This window comes from Leucoraja erinacea, chromosome 19, assembly GCF_028641065.1.
Source record: "Leucoraja erinacea ecotype New England chromosome 19, Leri_hhj_1, whole genome shotgun sequence".
Lineage (NCBI taxonomy): Eukaryota > Metazoa > Chordata > Chondrichthyes > Rajiformes > Rajidae > Leucoraja > Leucoraja erinaceus.
The window spans coordinates 16,882,837-16,906,624 of NC_073395.1; the positions used below are offsets into that span (position 1 = coordinate 16,882,837).

Consider the following 23,788-nt stretch of genomic DNA (forward strand, 5'->3'; position numbering starts at 1 on the left):
TCTAGTTGTGGTAGGAAGATACAGTTGCCTGATAACAGCTGGGAATAAATTGTCCTTGAATATGGAGATGTGTGTTTTCACCTTTTGCCTGATGGGAGAGGGGAGAAGAGGGAGTGGCCAGGGTTCAACTAAGTCATTGATTAAGCTGCTGGCCTTTCAAAGGCAGTGTGAAGTATAAATGGAGTCAATGGATGGAAGGTTGGTTTGTGTGATGGTCTGGGCTGCGTCCACAATTCGCTGCGATTTCTTGCGGTCTTGGATGGAGCTGTTCCCAAACCAAGCTGTGATGCATCCCGATAAAATTATTTCTATGGCGCATCTGTAGAAGTTGGTGAGAATTGTTGGGGACTTGTCGAACTTCCTAAGCTTTCTTAGGAAGTTGAGGTGTTCGTGTGCTTTCTTGGTTGTTACTTCAATATGGGTGGTCCAGGATAAGTTGTTGGTAATATTGACTCCTAGTAATTTGAAGTTTTCAACCATCTCTACTTCAGCGCCATCAAAGCAAACTGGGGATGTGTATCGCTTTGCTTCCTGAGGTCGATCACTATTTCCTTCGTCTTGCTGACATTGAAAGAAAGGTTGTTGTCTCGACACTAGGACACAAAGTTCTCAATCTCCTCCCTTTCCTCTGTCTCATCATTATTTGATATCCGAATCATGACGATTTAGAGTTGCAAAGGGGGGAAGATAATGCTTTGGCTGAGGTGGCCTAATGGGTAAGTCGAATTTCTTCCACATTGTGTCTAAACAGCCCAAAGTATGTTAGATATTTAATAAACTAGCACAATCCAATCAAATTCATCAAAAGCAGTTGCAATATTAGAGGCGCAATGTGACTGTCCCTGAAACACACCTCTAGTGGTCGTCACCTGATCACTCATTCCCATTGTTCCTTCCATCCTGTCCTTTTTCTCCGCAAATTAAAACCAGCTTGATTTCTAAGTTTATTCAGTTTTAATGAAAGATCAATAACCTATAACCTTGACAGTGTTCCTCTCTCCTGAGGAATTGTCTCATCTGCCAAGTATTTGCAGCATTTTTGTTTTGAGGTTCTTAAATTGTAAAACACCTTCCCTCGATGCACTGAATTGTAAGTGGCTGGTGTCACTTACCAAACAGTGTGGAACTTGGAGGACATGAGTAGTTTCTATGATGAACCTCGTTCGGATAGCATGCTTACCAAGGCGGGCAATGAATAATCCTCATTTTTCAATGGGCTATTCTTGGTTTTGATATGTCTAGACGGCAATCTGTGGGAGAGTTGACTGCTTACCCATTTTGGATCAATGACCCATGGATGAAAACAAATTTATGGATGATGAAAGAAATGAAATATTAAGAGAATCCTGTCATTTCCATTTCATGTTAGGAGCTGCTGGACAGCGTCGAAGAATTCAATGAACGTGGCAAAGAGGCTTTGTCTGATAAGATTCCTGATTCATCTAAGTTGCAATTATTAATAGAACTGGGGTCTGAGTTGGATGTGGAGTTGCAAGAACTGCCCAAACTGAAACAGCATCTCCAGCAGGCTCGCTGGCTTGATGAAGTTAACCTCACCCTCTCAGACCCTGACAGAGTTATGTTGGACACGATGAAGAAACTTATAGACTCTGGTATTGCCCTGGCACCACATCCTGCAGTGGAAAAAGCAATGGCTGATTTACAGGAGCTCTTGACTGTATCTGAACGATGGGAAGAAAAGGCCAAAGTTTGTCTACAAGCCAGGTATGAAAAATAATTGTATAGATTTCTTGATATGCTTGAATTTAAACATGCTATAGAGCTTAGTGTCCTTGCTTTCGAGTTGGGCACAAGGCAATAATGAAGCAGAAGAGAAGGCTGAGGTGAATACAGAAGTCTATGATAGCAAATTCAATTTGAGCATTCAATTGGAGCATGAGCATTGGCAGGTTGGTGACGCAAGTTTGGTTTAAACTGCATTGATTTCAATGCATGAGGCCCGACAGATAAGGCAGATACATGAGTCTAGAATATTTTAGCAATAGCAGAAATGTGGCTGAGTGAGTGACAGGACTGGCAGCTCAGAGTTTTGGAATACAAAGAGGTAAGAGGGGAGGAGGTTGCATTTTTGATCAGGCTCAAAGTCATATGGCATCGAAACAGGTTATTTTGTCCCATTTGTCCACACCTGGCCCATATCTCTCAAAATCTTTCCGACCACGTACGTATGCACACTAGTTTTTGATCCCCCTTCTCTTTTAAAAGGATTCTGTGCATTCACCTGATATATTCCCCTCATTATTTCATACATACCTCTATAAGATAATTTCTCAGCCTCCCGCGCTTCAAGGAATAAAGTTCTAACCTTCCCAACTTCTCCCTTTAGCTCAGATTCTCGAGTACTGGCAACATAAATCTTCACTGCACCCTTTTTTGTTTTAATGCGTATTTCCTATAGCAGGGTGGCCAAAATTGAACAGAATATTCCAAGTGCAGCCTCACCAACTTTTGTACAATTGTACCACAACGTCCCATCTTTTATACTCCATTCCCTGACTAATAAAGGTCAACATGCTAAAATCCTCCTTCATCACAATATTTGCCTGTAATGCCACTTTCGGGGAACTATGTACTTGTACTCCTAGATCCCTCTGCTCTATAACACTCCCCAGGGCCATACTGTTTATTGTGAAGGTCCTGCTATTTCCAAAATGCAATACTGAATTCAACCGGCACTTGCCATTCTTTGGCCCACTTTCCCAGCTGATAAAGATACTGCTGTATTTTTTAATAACCATCTTTACTGTGTACAATACACTTATTTTAGTGTAATCTACAAATTTCCTAATCATGGCTTGTACAATCTTATCTAAATCATTGGTATAACTAACAAAGAGCAATGAGTTTAGCACTGATCCTTGAGACACACCACTTGTCCAGGCCTCCAGTCCAAAAAACGACCTTCCACCACCACCCTCTGTTTCCTACCATTAAGCCAATTATGTATCCAGTTAGCTAGCTCTCTCTGGATCCTATGTGAGAACACCAACACAACACTTAGAAAGGATATTCCTGGGGGTTTATCCAGTGAGGCCATTTGAGTGCTATTGAGAAATAGGAAGAGGGTGATCACTTTGATGGGGTTGTACTACAGGCCTCTCAATAGTCAATGGGAATTAGAGGGGAAATTATGTAGAGAGATCACAGAATGAATACAAATGTGGTTGTAATATTGAATAAGAAGGATGAAGAATTGGAATAATACAGTTGTAATATTGGTATTGCCATAGTACAAAGGGCTTGGATGAATAGAATTTGTTTAATGTGTTAAGGAAATTTTTCAATCAATATATAGATTGATTGCCCTTCTGGGGCTAACCTCAACATTCTCTTGGGAAACTGGGGCAAGTGACTACAGTGTTAATGGGGAGAGCACTTTGGGATCAGTGACTATAAATGTTATTAGTTTTAAAGTAGTTACAGAAAAAGAAAGAGGCTTAAATTGAATTAAGGCTAATTTTGATGGTATTAGCCAGGAGCTTTCACAAGTTGATTGAGAGAGGTTGTTTGAAGGCAAAGTGACATCTGGTAAGTGGGAGTATTTTAAATGTGAGATAGCTCAACTTCAGGCCAAGCACACTTCTGTTAGCGATAGGGCAAGGCCGGCAGTAGTGAACCTTGGATGAGGAGATATAGAGACTGACCCAGAGAAAGAAGGCGGGAAAGGCAGCTGGGGTCAAGTGAATCCCTTACGAAGTACGTAAAAGAGGGAAAACAAGAGGGCAAAAAGGAGGCATGAGATAGCTTTGCAGATAAGGTGAAGGAGAATGCAAAGAGATTCTACAAAGATATTATGGGCAAAAAATTAACTAGGGAGAGGAAAGAACCCCATAAAGATCTACAAGTTTTTCCATGTGTCAAGTCACAGGAAATAGAAGTTACAATTTGTTGCTTGTATTTACCATGGAGAAAGAAATGGATGCTGGGGAACTCGGGGAAATTTCCATGGCTGTGGAGGTCTTAAACACATTTAGATAGATAAATCCCTGGGACTGATCAAATATATCCTCGGACATAGTGGGAAGACAGGGAAGAAATTGCACGGCCTCTGACGGAGATATTTGTATATATATAATTGATAGCCATGGTTGATATGCCATTTAAGAAAGGCTGCAAGGAAAAGCATCGGAACTACAGACGGGTGAGCCTAATATCAGTGGTGTTTAAGTTATTAGCGTGGATGATGTGAGGCAGGATCACCGTGCATATTGAAAGGCAAGGACTAGTTTGGGATAGTCAGCATGGCTTTGTGTGGGAAATGTTTCTTATTAGTTTGAGTTTGTTTGACAAGGTGAGCAAGATGATTGAGTGCCATGCAGCAGATGATAGGTATATGGGCTGCAGCAGAGCTTTTGACAAGATAGTCATGGTAGGCTGGTCCAGATGGTTACATCACATGATAAAAGGTAAGCTAGCTAATTGAATACGAAGTTTGCTTGTTTAGAGGAACCAGAGGGTGGTGGTAGAGGGTTGTTTTTCAGACTCGAGGCTTGTAACAAGTGGTGCACCAGAGGGATCGGTACTGGGTCCACTATTGCTTGTTACGTATATTACTGATTTGGCTGTGATAGTAGGTGGTATAGTTAGTAAGTCTATGGGTGACACTAAAATTAATGGCATACTGCAGGGTTAAGAAGGCAATCTACAATTATAACAGGATCTTGATCAACTGAGGAATGGCATATGGAGCTTAATTTAGATGAATGCAATTTTTTACGTTTTGGTAAGATAAATCGGGGCAGGATGAATAAAATTGACTTTGACTTTTGACTTGCACGCTAAATTGTAGGGTCCTGGGAATGTTATAAAACAGAGAGACCAAGGGGTGCAATGAGATGATTTCCTGAAGGTAACGACACGGATAGATAGTGTGGTGAAGAAGGCAGTGGGTATGCTTGGCTTCATCAGTTAGGGAACTGAGTGCAGGAATTGGGATGTAATGTTATAGCTGTCCAAGATGTGAATAAGATCACATTTGGAATACATTGTACATATTAGTCGAATTGCTCCAGGAAGATGTTATTAAACTGGAAAGCATGCATAAAATACTCAAATATGCGATCTGGAAGATTTGAGTAATATGGAGAGGCTGAAGGCCTCTTTTTTTCCTTTCCTTTTCCTGGTGTGTAGGAGGCTGGGGGTTGACCTTACAGAGGTATATAAAATCATGAGGGGCATAGATGAGGTGGATGGTCACAGTCTATTCTCCAGGATAGGGAAGCCGAAACCTAGAGGGCATAAGGTTGGGGTGGTGGGATTAAATGAGGGGCACATTTTAAAATGGAGGATAGTGTAGAGGTGGATATGATTATGATATTTAAGAGACATTTGGACAGTACATGAATAGGAAAGGTTTTGAGAGATATGGACCAGGTGTAAGCAAATGTTTCAGTGCTGTACATTCTGTTTAATTCCTTTTTTCATGATACTTTATGAAAGACCTTCTGGCATTCCAAATACAGAACATCCACTATTATTCCATGTTAACTATTCTGCTAGTATAGTCTCAAAAAAACGTCTTAATTGATTTGCCAAATATGTTTACAGTACATAAATTTGTTGAATTTGCCATGTGTACTACTATTTTCGAAGTGTCTCGTCACAATTTCTAAATAATACTTTTTTATAATGCCTGTTTTCTTTGTCTCTCCTGCCTAAAATAATGGGGTGAGATTTGCCAGTTACTCTAGAATCTATGGAAATTTGCAAGATGGCAACCAACACAGTCACCATTTCTGTAACCTTGAGGCTAGGTCATCAGGCCATGGGAATTAACCAGCTTTCAGTTCCATTAATTTTTCCAATTATTTTTACTTTTTTTGGCTTCCCATTCTCTCTGGACCTGTTGTACTCAATTACAACAAAGTACTTTTGTGTCTTTGGTGAATACAAACACAAAAAATATTTTTCTGTTTCATTTCCCAATATATTTTTCTTCTATCTCTGCTGATTTTTTTTCCTTGTGGTCTCATTTTGCTTTCCCGTAATCATTTCTTGGTCAGCTTTTCCAGAAATTTCTTGCATTTACTTAAGCTTCAAGTGACTGCACATATTTGTAGAGTTATGAAACTTCTCCTTTGCTCTTATTAGTCACAGTGGCTTAGGTTTATGAGATCATTCACATCAGTTTTGATTTTGATGTATTTTGCACTGGTGGGTAAATAACGTAATTTTTATCCCGCCTTTGGTAACATCTATTTTGTTTGTAGGCCAAGGCATGGTATGGTGACGCTGGATGGTATTATCAACGAGGCGAAGAACATTCCCGCATACCTGCCTAATGTCCTAGTTCTTAAGGAAGCTCTGCAGAAAGCCAAAGACTGGATGGCCAAAGTGGAAGTAATTCAGGTAGTTTTTAGGAATTTGAATTAGTACACAGGCTTTAGCCGCTTTAATGAAAGTTCTCCTCCTCCCATTTTCTCTGGACTAACAAGGATTGAAAGTCCATGAATCTGCACTGTTCCCCTGATCCACCATCTTTCATGTGCAACTAAATTGTTATCATGCCCTGAATAATCTGCTTTGAATTAACTTTGTGTTGCCTGTCTTTGAACATGTATTTGTCCCCCATTTGCTGCTGAACATTCAATGTGCTAGGATATACAGACTTGAAAATGTTAGGAAACAATTTTTTTTCTCATTGACCAGTTTGAAATATACAAAATTTTCCTTGGTGAAATGAATCCGTGGTCAGTGTATTCAGTTTTTAAGGTTATATATTTTACAATCTGAGCAACGGCTGTGAAATTACATTTTTTACTGGTTAATAACATCTATTTTGCTGAAATAACATCCATGTTTATGTTATTTAAGTAGGATAAGTGAAATGTAATTAAGTGCTACACCTAAATTTAAATGTTACATTTTAAATGGCAAAAAAAAATGGCCATTCCCGGTGCCTTTGTATCTATTGAGCTGTTATTCAGGTGGAACCTTTATCCAACTTCTCTGGTCCACTATAATAACTGTAGTCATGTCTTGTAAACAGAGGAATAGCCTCATGAAATGTTGTCTTTCTTTGATATTTTTGGTGCAGAAGGGATCATGCAATGCATATCTGGATCAACTGGAAAGTCTGTTAGCAAAAGGTCGCCCTATCCCAGTACGGCTTGATCCACTTCCACAAGTGGAGTCCCAGGTGACCGCAGCTCGAGCCTGGAGAGAGCGAACTGGTCGAACCTTTCTGAAGAAGAACTCCACCTGCACGCTGTTACAGGTAAAACTTTGTGAAAACAATATTCCTCCTCTTTGGAATTAGTAAAAATGTTTTTAGAAATCTCTGGAGCGGGTATACCTAAACAATGGCTTGCAGACCAAAATTGGTACGATGCCATCTCAGCTTAAACAACAGATTGAAGGGTCTCGACTCAAAACGTCATCCATTTCTCCCATCCAGGGATGCTGCCTGTCCTGCTGAGTTACTCCATAATTTTTGTGTCTGTCGCAGGACAACAAAAATGCTGGAGAAACTCGGAGGGTGAGGCAGCATCGATGGAGCGAAGGAAATAGGCAATGTTTTGGGTCAAAACCCTTCTTTAGGGTTCAGGTGTCTGTCTCTGTTTTTATGATGGATTACACCAAAAGGCTTGGATGGGGTGGAGGTCAAAATTGTTTGCCAGAAGAGAGGAGAAATCAGAGAGAGGATCATCAGGAAGTTGGGAGAATATTGGGATCATCAGCATGGAGATTGGAGAGAGGATCATTGAACAAATTATTGCAAGTCTAGCTTCGAAAGAGAGAGTAATTCGTGTTGGGTTTAAAGTACTCCACTGGACCATAAATTGCTTGGCTCATTATAACATCATTATGTTCATCTTCTATTACCTTCCTTTCTGTTGGGCAGTTTTAACCCTGCACTTCCCTTTTTCACAATTGCATGCTGTCACTTGGCAAATAATCAGTTTTCACATGGAGGCACCCATATTTTGCTTCAACCCACAGCATCCCCTTCAACACCAGTTTGTCATCAGCCATGATGTTCGCACTTGTTCGGATTATACTCCCTGCCAGTTCTTGAACTTTTGAAGCTAATCTATATCCCGCGTATCCAATGACAGCCTTACTTGCTGTCCACAATTCCTCGAATGTTGCTGTTGTCTGCAAACTTTCTCACCAATCCATCTATATTTACTTCCAAATAATTTTTATATATCACAAACAACAGAGGTCCCAATACAGATCCCTGTGGAACTTCACTTGTCAGAATAACATCCTTCCACCACTACCGTCTGTCTTCTTGGTTACCTCTTCAAAAAAGTTAAGTTTTAGTTTAGCGATACAGCGCGGAAACAAGCCCTTCAGTCCACCGAGTGCGTGCCGAACAATTGACCCCGTACACTGACACTATCCTACAGACATAAGGAAAATTTACAATTTTACCGAAGCCAAGTTTAGGAAGAAACCGGAGCACCCGGAGAAAACCCAAGCAGGTCGTGGAGAACGTACAAAGTCCGTTCAAACAGCACCAGTAGTCAGGATCGAACCCAGGTCTTTGGCGCTGTAAGGCAGCAACTTTACCACTGTGCCGCCCAAGTTAATAGGACGTGATCAGCCATGCACAACACTATGCTGACTGTTCCTAATTAACCCATGCAAGAAAATCCTGTCCCAAACAATCCTCTCCAATAACTTCCCTATCAGTAATGTGTGGCTCACTGGCTTATAATTTTCTGGATTATCACTTTATCCCTTCTTAAACATAATTGGCTATTTTCCTGTTCAATGGAACTTCGTCAGTGGCTGGAGAGGATATGGAGTTCTTGTTCAAGGCTCTTGCAGTCTCCTCTCTTGTCTCTCTCAATGACTTGGGATAGATCCAATCCGGCCCTGGAAATTTATCCACCTAAATGCTCTTCAAGAGCCCGATCACCACCACTTTGTACATGCCCCTGCATATTAGTATTCCCTACACTGATCTCACTATCCAAAATGTCTTTCTCTTTGGTAAATACAGATGCAAAGTACTGTGTTGGTACCGCCCACATCCTCTGACTCAACACATAAATTCTCTCCTTTACCCTCGAGCTTCTCCTTGGTTAACCTCGTTTTTAAATATGCATAGACATTCCTGAGATTTTCTTTCTGACTTGCCAATGATATTTTGTGGCCCATTTTGGCCGTTCTAACTGCCTGCTTGAGTTTTATCCTGCTTTCTTTATATTCCTCAAAAGTCCTGTGTTTTTAATATAGAGAGATGTCTAGATCTATGGATAGATAGATATCTAGATCTATATCTTTGTCACAAAACATATCCTTTAATATGGAGGGAGTGGAGGTTAACTGTTGTATATGAGGCATTCAGCCACTCAGAGAAGGCTGGTGGGAGCTGGTTGGGCGAGTCTGTTCTTAGGTAAAAATAGGGACGTGTGCTGGGGAGCCTATTGAGGAAATGTAGATCGATTGAATGTTCATTGTTTAAAAAATGAAAATAGCACTGTCCAGAAAACAACTTTAACGATTTCCTCTTTTTGTGCAGTGCAAGCAATCAAATGCCTGTGGTGAAATGCAGACCAATTAATCAAATGCCTGTGGTCGTCCTGACTTTAGTTAACTGCACTTTAGAAACACCAAAACCTAAGCCTGGTTTGAAGCATTGGAGATCAGTATACTGATCAAAAATATACAGGAACCGTTTGACAGATAAATAGTGAACTATTGTTATAATAGAATAAATTATGTAAATATATGTAAATATTTTAAAACATCCCTCCTATGATTGAATAATAGATTGGAAGTGTGAATCTTTTATATCAGAATGTAATTGCCAATCCCCTGTAGGTGCTGAGTCCCAGGACAAATATTGGAATATACAGCAGTGGAAAGAATAAACGGAAAAAACTGAAAGAATTAATGAAAGACCGAGAGCTAGATTTGGAGAGCGTAAGTGACTTAGAAGAGCTAGTTGAAGAATCCAGTGATCCAAATGCAGTTGTGAGTATTAAATATTTTCATTTGCAGACCTTTCAGATTGCATTTAAACAATTTCAATCTGTAACTCATTTCCATGTATCTCTTATGAAATATATAAATTCTCAGTTTCCAGTCTATAATTCATTTGTTGATGCCTGTTCTATACTTCTAAATGCAACCATACATGCCCATTTGAACCCACAGCTTACTTCTGCTTGCTTCTGTTTGATTTTTAGAATAGCAGATGATGGTTAATAGACAAAAGGACACAAAGTGGCTGGAGTAATTCAGCGAGTCAACGTCTTTGGAGAACATGGATAGATGACATCGGGACCATTCTTCAGACTGATTCAGTCTGCTGCATTACTCCAGCACTTTGTGTCGTTTCACTTTAAAACTAGGCACCGATGGCGCTGGTTCGCACCAATGAGCCCTTCTTCACCAGTTCACACAATGGTTGTTGCGGCTCATGTTGTAGCCCCCGACAACGTGCTTTCTTCAGGCTGCTGCCAATGACAGGACACACTCGATCACAGTGGGACTCTCTCCCCTCCCACCTGCTGTCGCTTCCAAGGTGGAATATGTCGGCAACTCTGGGGGAGAAGAAGGAAGTGATGGGGGGGGAGGTGAGAGAGAGTTTGAACAGAGAAGCAAGCAGATGCGGTTGAATGGGGGAGTGGACAAAGCCACTGGTGTCAGCAAGAAACACAACAGGTGAGAGGGGAGGGTGCCCCATGGTGACCGAGTGTATTCTGTCGTTGGCAGCAACCTGAAGAAAGCGCTGTTCCCAGGGGCTACAACGTGAGAGGCAACAACACCAGACTGTGGTGGGTGAAGAAGGGATCGTCGGTGCACCTTGCAAGTCGAGAGTTGGGTTGGAAGCCGGGGCTCGACGCGACCGGGGAAAAGGTGTGAGGCTGGAATGTGTTGACCGGTCACTCCATTCGCATTCATTTTACATTTTATATTTGTTATTTAAGTTTCCGGCATTCCATGGTGCTTTAGAGACACGGGAGGGGTGTCATTAGTGGGCTAGGGTGTATTGTCACTTCATTATCACGTGACCTGTGTTGGTCTGGAAAAACAGATAATCCAGAAAGGCTGTGGAACTGAGGGTGCAAGAAAATCAGTGTTCAATCTGGATCACCAGGCTGTGAACATAACAACACTGTGGACAGAAACATTCTATGAATTATTTTCTTTAGGTGGCAGAAAGAACATTTTAGCAGGCCAAAATATTTAAAGTTTCTTAACTACTGGGTTAAAATTCAGTTTCAAATCCTTCCATGTATACGCATTGTAAAACCTTGAAGTTATGTTTGAAGCTGCTATTTAATTCTTAATGTTGTTTTCAGAGTTTGGACATCAGCATGTTGATCATTTCACATTAGTATCCATCCATGTACATTTAAATGTTAATTGCTATTTGCCCCTATAGTTCCTGTTCTTGATTATAAGTTATGTGCCGTATAATTTGATCTGTTTTCTTATGTCTTCAGATTGCAAGCTTCCGAGTAATGGAACAGAAAGAATGTGAAGCCATGCATGCTCTGAGGGCAGCAAATTTAGCTAAAATGGCATTGGTGGAGCGTATTGAAGAGGTAAAGTTTTGTATATGCCGGAAGATAGCCAGTGGGTTTATGCTTCAGTGTGAACTTTGTAAAGACTGGTTTCACAGCACTTGTGTTCCGCTTCCAAAAACTGGCACACAGAAGAAAGGACTGGGTTGGCAAACTAAAGAAGTGAAATTCTTGTGCCCATTGTGCATGCGTTCCCGACGACCACGACTAGAGACCATTCTCTCGCTCCTCGTCTCGCTTCAGAAGCTTTCAGTCCGTTTGCCAGAAGGAGATGCCTTGCAATGCCTGACAGAGAGAGCAATGAGTTGGCAAGATCGAGCTAGGCAAGCCTTAGCTACAGATGAACTGTCTTCTGCACTTGCCAAGTTGTCTGTTCTAAGCCAACGAATGGTGGAACAGGCAGCAAGAGAAAAGACGGAGAAGATTATTAGTGCTGAACTGCAGAAGGCGGCAGCCAATCCAGATTTACAGGTAAGATCGTCACCAAAACATTGACTATTTTAGTCAACTCTCTCTTCATAGACACTATATTTATGTTAGTTTTCTGATTCTAATTTTTAACCCAAGTTTATCTTTCTCATATAGAATGTGGGATTCTTCCCCAAAGAATGCTTGACTACGTAATCAACAAATTCATGCTAATTCCAATTGACAATTCCTTTCCTTATATTTAGATCCTTCCACTGCTCTCCCACCCTCAACTCTGTGACTCGGTGAACCCTAAAACTTCACTTCTTCAACTCCAGTTGTATCATCTCTTTGTTGGTTGCTATACCGCCAGCATCCAAAGCTTTTATCAGTTGAAGCATCTCAATTGCTATTTTTCTCGATTCGATTGCAACATTCCAAAAGATCAAACTCTTTGATCAAACTTTTCCCCTCAGTACAAAGTTGTCATTTTAATCAGTGTGACGTTTTATCTATTACTATCTTTTGAAGTATTTTGGGATATTTTATTCTGTGAAAAGGCTTAGATAAAGACAAGTGATTAATCAGTATATGATGAAAGGGGCAATCCAGATATTTTCTGTAAAGTGATATTTGATTAAAGGTGTAGATTTTAATCTCTTTACAGGAGCATTTACAGAGTGTTCAGCAGTCGGCCTTCAGCAGAGCCATGGGGAGTTTGGCTCCCTCACCCAGAAAATCTCTCGAGTTAGATGAGGAGGAAACAGATTCCGATGATGATGTCAGAGAAGCATATCGCTATGAGAAAAAAGTAAGTTTTATGCAGGTGATCTTTTGTTTAGAGACTAGTTGCGAGTCTACAGTGTTTCTTTTGGACATTAGATAATAGGTGCAGGAGCAGGCCATTTGGCCCTTCGAGCCAGCACCGGCATTCAATGTGATCATGGCTGATCATCCCCAATGTGGATGAATAAGGCCTGCTCATTCTCCCAGATTTTAACCATTTTAACTCCCCAGCCCTTTCTGTCATGAGCCTCCGCTGTTGCCAGAGTGAGACCACAAGCAAACTGGAGGAACAGCCCCTCATATTCTGCTTGGGTACCTCACAACCCAATGGCGTGAACATTGAATTCTCCAGTTGTAGGTAATATCCCTCCCTAATCAATATGTATAGTAAACTGTAAGGATGCATACTTCAGGACTAAAGTTCTGGAATGAAACTGGCCATTGAGGAGAGTATTTTACCTGTTGTGAGCATAGTTGAACTCATAACTTCAGCTGCAGCACTATCTTCAGCTAATTCGCTCGTTTTAAAAACAGTAGAGGGATTAAACCATTCAACTCTGGAGCCTGTTCTGCCATTAAATTGCATGGTGAATGATGAGACTTCACGTAACATGGTTTAGTAAACCTTTGCTTGCTTTCAATTGACCCATCTTTAACAGCTTTTGAGAGTAAAGGGCCTGTCCCACTTACGCGACCTTGGCTCGCAAATTACACGACCGCGTGGTTGCTTGAGGCGTACGGGCTCCGAACGGCTGCACGGGGCCGGTCTCACTTAGAAGTGCGGAGTTGTGCGGGGCTGGTCCCGACATCGCGCGGGGCTCAGAAATTCTGGCAGTGGCCGAAATCTTTGCGCGCCAACAGCCTGTCGGCACGCAGGCATATTGCAGTCGTACGCAGCATCTTGACGGCGTACGCCTAGCGAATGGCGTTGAGCGATGACGTCACCGCCCCGCGTGGCGTTGCGTGATGACGTCGCCGTGTGACGCCCAAATTCAGTCGGCCCGCCTCCTGCACAGCTGATTGGTAAGCATGACGCAAATGACGTCACGCGCGAACTTCACGTGAACTCTGCTTCCTTTTGGTCACGCCAAACGCACGCAATCACATGCAAATGGCACAGGTCCTTCAGTTCCAGACTTGCACTCCTTTTAATGCTTCCCACCAGTAGCACTGAATGGCATTGCTTGCGTTCTGGTGTGATCCTTTGCTCTGGATGCACCGATTCAGTGTAGATAGATTCTTTGTAATATCCTATTAAATCTAATAACTGTCCTTAGCACCTCAAAAACACAAATGCACCGAGGGAAACAGAAGCCTTAGCTTTGAAATCTTTGCTCGTGCTTTAATGCATTTTGTTCTGGTAACATTAAGAATCTAAGACAAGTGGTGGTTATGGGCTCTTGTGTCTGCTGCACCATTCAGTGAGTTCACAATGATCCAATTCTGGCCACGGCTTCACTTTACTATCTGTTGCTTACAACCCTCAATCACATATAGTCCTGTAATCAACAATCATTCTGATGAATCTGCACTAGCTGGCAGATGATAATGACAATGTTTATGATTAAATGATAATGTTTATTTTCCACAGTGCTGTTCCATAATTTAAAGTTAGTTGGCAATTTATTACATTTTAAGTTGCTCATTGGTACTGTTTGTTTATTTTTGGAGTACTGTTTCTGTTATATTCATGCTCCATTTGTATTATATTCTTCGTTCCACACTGCAATGCGCTAAGACAATTATATGAATTTGTTGATTCCATGATTTCTGGTTGTTAACTATTATGCTTTTTAGCCCCATTGAAATGTGAATTAGCCTTGTGACTAGATGTTCTATTTGGGATGCATTGATCTCAAACTGAAAGTTTTCTTTGTTTGCCAGGATGGTGCAAGCAGTGTCTCCTCTGGTAGCATGGAGCCAAACCTGTTCTGTGATGAAGAGATTCCAATAAAAGCAGAGGAAGTGGTGTCACACGTTTGGCCAGCTGCTCCTTCTTTCTGTGCAGAACATGCATATTCTTCAGCGTCAAAATCTTTTTCACAAGGTTAGTCTGGTGGTTCCATGCAGCGCCCTGCGCCCTGCCTTTGTAGTGGAACTGTCAAAGATATACCCTGTTGTCCCACTGCCTTAACCTTTCTCTGTAGCCTACCCATTTATTTTCCATTTTAAAACTATGTGCTTCAACATTTTGAAAGTTATTAGTCAATATACTTTCATTATCTTTTTGGTTAGTAGATTCCAGATTATAACTCCGAATACAGAGCATGGTACTTTTAAGCCAGGAAAGATGGCTATTCAAAAGCAACTACTAGCAAAATAAAATTGTTTTAAGTGCTGGAAATATTCAGCAGGTCAGACAGTATCTGTAAGGAAAGAAACAGAATTAACAATCAGGTCATCGGTACAGACAGAAGCAAGACGCAAGCAACTGCAGATGCTGGAATTCCAAATTTCCCTTTTATTTTGACTCCGTTGCTTTGTATACGCTGAGGCTTCCTGCTACATTGAGCTCTGTCTCACGTGAGCTTCTGTTTTGCATTGTCTTGCACTCTGTGCACCTAGTCGTCTGGAGCCTCCAGATTGGTGTTCTCTCTGTGAACATATTTCCCCTGGCCCCTCTTCCATCATTAGGAGTTAGGAGTGTTAGCTAAAGATTGCACAGTGTTCCATTTTCAATTTTTCATCAAACGAAGCAGTCCATGCGTACACGCTGCAAGATCTAGAAAGTATTCGGACACAGGCTAATAAACATTCATGTTCCAAAAATGTCGTATTGACAATTAAATGAGAGCGGATCTGACCATGTACTGTGGTAAGTTTTAAAGCGAGTGTAGGAACAAAGGGGCAGTTTTAAAGGGGGCAGAGGAACTAGACCCGTAATGAGCCAGGTGCAGAACCAATAATTCTAAATAGTAGAATAGTGAATTGTCAAAGAGTTTTGCTATCAATAAGAAGGTAAAGATGCAGCCAACTGCACATTATGAGAGGTTAATGGGTTAACGTCGGTGTTGAGGTGCTTGTGGGCAGGATCTCAAGCAAGCAAAAGCCAGGATTTTGGGAATAATGCGATGGTGGTGGGCATGGACAGGAAGTTGGTTCCTGCAGTTTCTGATTTGTTTATCAAACAGTTCTGAAGATTTTGTTTATTGAGTTGGGTAGCAGCTCTTTACTGTTGCTATGTTTGAAATTAAATCAAAGTAACTTTCATGGTAATATGCAGCTCTTCGACTATGGGTCTGATAATAACCTCCTTATTCTCCAGGTTCAGGAACTCCTCGGAAGCAGCCCCGTAAGACACCATTAGTGCCACGCAGCTTGGAGCCTCCTGTTCTGGAGTTGTCACACAGTGCAAAAGTTCAGCTCGAGGAGTTAATGATGGTGGGAGATCTTCTGGAAGTGTCCCTTGATGAGACGCAGCATATTTGGAGAATACTCCAGGCTACGCACCTTCCTGCCGAAGACAGATTTCTGCAGATACTGGAGGTATCCTGTGTATCATTTCTGATTCCTATTCTCTGCCAAATCTTCCGATCTTTTACCGTCTGGAAAGATGGGCATCATTATTTTACAACTGGAGAGAAATCACCCAGCCTTTAAGAAGCTATAATACAAGTAGTGAGAAGATAGAATACAAACTGAAGCATTGACACCATCATCAGCTCCATTGTCCCAACACCAAAGAGTATACTCTCTGGTAACCTGATGAAAATGCTTTGAGAATAGCAGGAAAAATGCATCCATTTCAATAATGTAATTACCAGCCCAGCTTGAGTAAGGGAAATTGTTGTCTGTCTTCTAGTTCCTGCGGTGAACTTTTTTTCATTTATCCTTCTGATAAATTGCTTTATTTCAGGATGATGGCCCAGAGGAGAAAGCTTTCCGAATTAAAGTCAAGGATTCTTCTGACAAAAAACGAAAGCGAAAACTGGAAAAAAATGAACTGTTCTTGGGAGAGAGCAAGAAGCTAAAGGAGATGAGAAAGTTTGACAAGCCGAAAAAGAAAAAGCTAAAACTGAACCCTGAGAAAACAAAAGAACAGAGCAAACTAGTGAAAAAATTAGGCAAAGAGGATAAAGACAGAGAGAAGAAGAGGAAAGAGAAATCCAAAGAGAATGCTGAGAAAATGTTGGAAAAGAAAGAAAAGAAACTGATGTTACCGACTCGGGAAGATTGGTCTGCAGCAGAGGACTCGGAGGATGAAAATGCTGTTTGTGCTGCGTTGAATTGTCAGCGTCCCTGTGGAGAAGAGGTTAGCAGTTATGATATTGCACTAATGGTGTTGATTGGGAATGGGAGCTTTGTTGTTCACAGTGAATAGATAAATAGGTTAATGAGAGTGAATATGGTTAATTATAAGACTTTCTATAATTCATTTTTAGTCTTTAAAAAAAAAAAGAAAGGTAATCACATTTTGATTTTAAATTATCTTTAATTTAGTCAGACGTTACCATAATTGTCAGATTCTTACATTTATATCCCATACAGCAGTGGTTGGGAAACTACTGGTGAAAATTCATAGGGACAGGATTTGCTTGCATTTGAAAAAGCATGGACATATTAGAGAAAGTCAGCATGGCTTTGTGTTGAGGAGGTTCGGTCTTAGAAAAAGAGCTGAATCATCATAACAGTAATTGGCCAAGTTTGGCTTAAAGGAGCTCATTGGAAAACCTGTCAGTATCATCAAGGGGGTTCCAGTGGCTAGAACTTGGACAAAGGTGGTTATAAGTAGTTTTCAGTCAACCAATTCCCCTCAAGCACATCATTACAGGGCTTCTTCATTGTTCTGGGCTGAACCATCTTCAGCTGCTTCCTTCCATCTTAGGGTCAGAAGTAGCAATGTTTGCACAATGTTCAATTCACTCTGAAGCTCCTGTGTAAGTGAAGGAGTAGGGCTCAGAGAAGGAGTAGCAGAACCCAGACAGCCTGCGGTGTGATAAATGATTACAAAAGAGTGCAGGAAACTGAGCCCTGGGAGGAAAAGGAATACAGGAAACAAAGAATCAGTCAATGTTTAGTTGAGACAAAAAGCTGGGGAATTGACAAAAGTAAATTTAGATGAAGTAAAAAAGTGACTAACTGTGCCAGGTTGTAAATGTGAATGAAAACCAAGCTGTTTGTGGAAAGTTTGGAGGAAGATTAACATTAAAAGAAATTAGGGGAAAAAAGGGAAAGTCAATTAGCAAATCTAAAAAGGAATCCAAAAATATATTGTAGGTATGTAAACAGGAAAAGTATGTAAGAGAAGAGGTGTGACCGGTCGGTCAGAGACCAGAAAGGGAATCTAATGAGGGCAGAGGATATTCTGTGTCACCCTTAGTAAACAGGATGTTTACTAAGGGAGAAAATGCTGCAGGAGTCTCAGCACAGGAAGATATAGATTGCAATTTGTATTGGATAGAACTTGATAGAGGTAATACTTAAACTGGATAAACTATCTGGTTTAGATGGCATGCGTCGTATGTTGTTGAAGGAAATAAAGGCGGAAACAGCAGGGGCCTTGGCTGTAATCTTTCCAATATCCATAGATTCAGAGTGGTGCATATATCCATCGTAGGCTGCTCAGGGAAGTAAGACTGGAAACATCAGAGGCATTGGCTGTCATCTTCCCAGCATTCATAGATTCAGGGTGATGCTGAGGACTAGAAAATTACAAATAATAGACCCTTATTTAAACAAAAAACCCAGATAAACCCAGTAATTACAGATTAATTTGTATAACCTTGGTGATGGGAAGTTCTAGAAACAAGAATTATAATGGAATAGCAGTCACGTGGCCAATTTAGATTTTTTAAGGCAGTTTGTCTAACTTGAAAGTCAGATTCATGCAGCAGGGAAACACACATCTGTGCCAAACATCGAGCACCCATTTGCACTCGCCCATTTTTTTTACTCTCGCATCCTCAGTAGTGTCTATTGACCTTTGGCCCTTGAATCTACTCCCTCCCAACCACATATTTTACACCGGTCATTTAATCTCCCACCCCACACGTGTATGGAACATGGGAGGGAACTGGTGCACCCAGAGGTTGAACACTGATCTTCCGGCACTCTCTGTTCCAGAACCTTTCTGGATTATCCGTTTTTCCAGACGAACAGAGGTCAATATACCCGTCCCGCTAATTACATCTCCCGTGTCTAAAGCACAGGATGCCAGAAACTTTAAAAAAAAAGTCAACCCAGCCACAGGCTCAGATTAATTACCCCACTCCCGACTCACAAGGTGCATCAGTGAGCCCCTCTCACCGGCTGCTGTTTCCTGCTTTATATGCTCCCCGCTCGACCACCACTTGTTCCCTCACTCTGTCCAGTCGGTCTCTTCCCCTCCCCTCCCCTCCTCCCCCCCACTGCCACTGCCGCCGCCTCCTCCTCCTCACCACCTGAAGAAAACGCTGTCCCCACATGAGCCTCAACAAAGCCGTGTGAACCGGTGAAGAAGGGTTTGCTGGTGCAGGCCAGCGGCATTGGCACTTAGTTTTAAGGTGAGACGACACAAAGTGTTGGGGTAACTCAGCCGATTAAATCAGTTTGAGGAAGGGTCCCAATGTCACCATCCGTGTTCTGCAGAGATCCTGACCTGCTGAATTACTCCAGCACTTTGTGTCCTTTTGTCTATTAACCACCATCTGAAGTCATCGGCAATAACGGACACCACTCCCTCCGTTTTGGTCCGTTTACCGTAAACCCTCGTTATAATGGACCATAGCAGAGGGAATGCTGTCCGTTATTGCCACAATCTTTTTCTCAGCGTAAGGAGGCAAATATTAGAAGACTTAGGCTTATGGTGAATGGGGAAAGATTTTAAAAAGGGACCTGCAGGGCAACTTTTCACACAGAAGGCAGTGCGTGCTTGGAACACGTTGCCAGAGAAGTGGTAGATGCAGGTACAATAATGATCCTCACAGTTCTCAATTAATTTGGACCTCAGGACAGTCCTTAAGGAGGGGACCTCTATTCACCTTATGGTTGGTAGTTGATGGGTGGTCTGTGAGGAAATGTAATAGATGAATTATTTTTGGAAGGTCCTTGATAGCTTCAGCATTTTCTTGTGGTGATGTTTCTCTTCACTGTTATAATCTACCCTGACAGTCTAATTATATTGTAATTCTCCACCTGCTCCATTGCAACACTCTTAATAATAGATTCTGACATTTTCTTAAACAATGCAGTACAGAAAATGTCCGATTTTAGTTCCACCAAATTTCCCCAGTACTTATTCCTTGCTGATCTTTAATCTTCCACAATTTCTGTGATTTGTCTCCTACTGTGTCTACAAATATTTGTTCCATATTCCACACTATAATTTATTTTATCTCTGCCTCTAAAGGTATCATTATTTACTTTTTTTGTGAAATCTGTTTAAAAATCTGATCTTCTATTTGTTAGTCTACTCTCATTTTGTTTATTTTGAACGATTCCTTTAAATGTGTAACATTGGTCATTTTGTATCATGTAATTTGTTTAATTTCCTTGTATACCTTAGCCAGCCTGCCTCCTTACATTCTAATTGACCTTGCTTAAGGTTCTCGTTTCACAGTCATGCTATTAAATTTGGTGTGCAATTCATCACACTGATCACACTTTCCCAGAGAATATCTCGCTGCTAGATTACCAATTACTCCTGTTTCATTATGCCTACTACTTGACCAGTAATATGTCACCTTGAATGCATTTTAAGAACCTCTGCTAGCTACAGTTGCCAATGAAATGTGCCGTATTTTTATGGTGTTTCTTCACCTTTGGTGTATGTCCTTACTTTCTACTTCATTACTTCTCTGCCAAGTTCACCTCCAAATCATGCACTTAGAAATAAATTGCTGGTTATTAATTGTCACTGAGTCTAAAGTTTAAACTTCACACCTCTGCAACAAGGTGGGAGGATCTTCACCAAAGCAACTGCAGCAGTTCAAGATGGTGGCTTGCCTCAGCAAAAGCTCAGCATACTACAGACCCCAAATGTTGACTGGTACTCTTGCCACATATGTGGCCTAATCTGCAGTGCTTTCTTTCTGTATATGCCAATAATGACCAGATCCCCAAAAATGAAGAAATAACTTCTCTGAAAGTAGTACACAGACTGGAAGGAGGCATTTATCTGCAATGTGAGCTTCTGTAAAGAGCAGTCATTCAAAGGCTGAGCTTGTGTCCTGGCAGAGCCTGCCCTGAAATGGGTATTGGTTTATTATTCCATCACTGTATCAAGATACAATGAAAATCTTTTGTTTGTGTACTATCCAGTCACATCATTATTTTGATTCTATCTGGTTTAAACCAGCATCTTCAGTCCCTTCATACACACGTCAGATACCAGACTTGTGTACCATCAAGCCATACACAAGTACAACTAGTAGTACAAGTCATCCTGCCAGGAACATCCGCTGTAGTGCTGGAGGATCTGTTATGTTAGAATAGACATCCTGTATGTGAGTGGAAAACTGTCTGCCCCTGAACAAGTCGGCAAAATTTCTGCACTATGTCCGAAATTTGAAAGTGGCGACTGTTACAAAAAGCAGCATAAAGTTCTCTGAAACGTGGAGAAGTACAGCTAATATTTTTTCTGAACAACTATGTGGGGTGCTGTCCCTTATTTGTGAAATACAAGCTTGGCAACACTCGTTTTGTAGGCCGACCTGATCAGAGAATATCCCACCTGCAGATAATGTGATCTACCAGACGTTTGAGGTGCTGCTGTGAAGAAAGCACCACTCTTCGGTGGCTGAGAAAGTCCTGGTGGTGTCTGTGCTTCTTCCCTGAAGGGCAGACAAATGAGCTGTCACTTGAGAGGTTGCGTTTTTCAGCAATGTCTGCTGTTTCTGTAACATACATAAGGGAGCCTAAAAATGTTAGTAAGTTCACCACCTTTGCAGAGCTTGTGCTGTTTCGTGTACCCTAAAATGAAGGAATTTCTTGCCCATTGTATTATATTTTTAATCTCGTATTTGCGTAATTAACTAACTTGATTTATTTGAAACTAAATTAATTAGTGGACTGCTATTATCTCCCTTGGCACCAAATGCCCATTGTTCAAAATAAATTCTCAACTTCCAGTTCTCTTTCAAATACACTCATTAATAATATGGTTTTGTAAAAGAAAGTAATACCTTCATTTGACAATAGATGTGCGATGTTTTAAAAAATCTGATCAACACTTAACTAAATGTAAAACAGGCAAATGTAAAATGTTTTGCGTTGTTTGACGTTAGTTGGCAGCACAATTTATTTGGCAGAAAAAGCAAGAGCTTTGACAGTAACATTTCCTGTGTTTTTGTGTGCTACAGGTTGACTGGGTGCAGTGCGATGGAGGCTGCGACGATTGGTTCCATCAGGTGTGTGTGGGTGTCTCCTCTGAGATGGCAGAGAATGAGGATTATATCTGTACTACATGTGCCAGGCTAGTGCATCCTGGCATTAGAGCAGCTGGGCTGCCTGGACCGTATGCAGGCACGTCGTTCTTGGAAGATTCGAAGGACAGCAGCTAGTCCCATGCCTTTTATGGAAACTACTGTCGAACTCTTGGGCTGAAAGGCGACTCCTGTCAGAACTGACGTGAACAGAAAACCCTTGCACGCTGCATTTTTAATGAGGGGCACGAAACATATGGTTAAGATTAGGATTGTGAAACTGCTGTCAGAAACACCTCTCAGACTTCATAGTGTTTGAAAAGACACCTGTTTGGATTTGGAGGAACCTGGGGCACAGGAATGAGCGGAGGAACAGTCAAGTTGAACAGGCAAGTTGAAGTGGTGAGGGGAAGCCTCAGTGGCTTCTGTTAGACATCCCTATCAGGCATGCACAACCCCTTCTCCAGCTCAAGAAAGAAGGCCAGAATTTAATTAGTTTTAAGTCCTTTTTTTGGTAACAAATTTTAATTATATTGGGGTTTGAAGTTGGACTTCTTTGTTGAATTGTTCATACTTTGATGAGCTTTAAAGCAGGCCCTTTATTTAAAAGTGTAGGACATCTTGCGGTTTAGTGTTGGCAGCTCTTAACAACTGTAAATGACTTTTCTGCACAACTTGGACTCTGTTATTGCATAACCAAGTAGACTATACAGAGATGCTACTATGTACAGAGTGCCCTTGTTGAACAAGGGACCAATAATACCTCTAAACAGTTCACAGGTGAGATCACATTTAACGGCATACGTGCACCAATTATGCCTTCTGACCCAGCTAAACTAAAGAGGACAAACATATTCTTCCTAATTCCTCAGTGATTTTAAGTATTTATGCTTGTTTTGCTGTAAAATACTACGCTGTAAGACTCTGTCAATGTTTGTTTTTATTTATCAATTTTTTCCCTTATAAACTTATTTGGCAGGGTGGAGAATGTCAGTTTTTCTGCCTATGTAATGTGTAGCAAGATATAACCTCCATCCAAGTCTGAGGATTACTCACTTGTTGCAAGTTCAAACCAATATAGCAACTAAAACAACTGGTTGATTTCCATTTTTTGCTGTAAATTTTTATGTTGTTTTCTGAAAATGGGAAGAACAAAATGTACATCACACTTGAATCCTTTGGCCAGTTGCCTCCAAACTGATGCTAAGAAGTCTAACTTTTTGAATGAAGAATTTTTTCATGTGGGTTTTGTCTCCATTTATTCAAATTAAAGGGAGACATGCTTTTGTACATTTAAACAAGTTCCATTTTAATGTCAGAGCTGGTACTTGTGCCTATTTATTCTGAGTGCTGGTCAACATCGTATCTCTTTCATTCCCATTAAACATCATATCTAACTGCACTTATTTGCGCATCATGAAGTAGAACAGAATTTTCTTCCAAAGTAAAAATCAAAAATTAACATCAATCTCTCTTGGTTTAGTGGCTAAAATTTCGGAAACAGTAGTTATTTTCTGTTTCTATTCTGAACTTACAGGTGTAATATGTTAAAATTGTCTAAACATGCAATGAATGATCAATCTTTGTCTTGATGCCTGTATTAGATAAATGAGTTGCAAATATTCTGCGCACCAGTACCTCCAAATAATGCACAATTTAGATCACATTTAATGCCATAAATAGTTATCTGTTTGGATTCAGTTGAGCGTTCCTTCCTGTTGAATCTGATTAATTAGTTTGGTG

The 23,788-nt window shown here is 41.0% G+C and overlaps 1 protein-coding gene across 1 annotated transcript in view; it reads left to right on the top strand.

Moving 5' to 3' along the window:
* kdm5a (lysine (K)-specific demethylase 5A) overlaps positions 1 to 23,447 on the top strand; it is a 112,170-nt gene extending 88,723 nt beyond the window's left edge. Inside the window, exons 20-30 of the mRNA XM_055650919.1 lie at positions 1,370 to 1,725; positions 6,231 to 6,369; positions 7,058 to 7,237; positions 9,799 to 9,951; positions 10,696 to 10,839; positions 11,430 to 11,981; positions 12,586 to 12,729; positions 14,589 to 14,751; positions 15,970 to 16,190; positions 16,561 to 16,956; positions 21,983 to 23,447. Of these exons, the coding sequence (XP_055506894.1) occupies positions 1,370 to 1,725; positions 6,231 to 6,369; positions 7,058 to 7,237; positions 9,799 to 9,951; positions 10,696 to 10,839; positions 11,430 to 11,981; positions 12,586 to 12,729; positions 14,589 to 14,751; positions 15,970 to 16,190; positions 16,561 to 16,956; positions 21,983 to 22,183 (2,649 nt within the window). The 3' untranslated portion in view covers positions 22,184 to 23,447. The remainder of the gene's footprint in view (positions 1 to 1,369; positions 1,726 to 6,230; positions 6,370 to 7,057; positions 7,238 to 9,798; positions 9,952 to 10,695; positions 10,840 to 11,429; positions 11,982 to 12,585; positions 12,730 to 14,588; positions 14,752 to 15,969; positions 16,191 to 16,560; positions 16,957 to 21,982) is intronic.
* Positions 23,448 to 23,788: the final 341 nt, after the last annotated feature.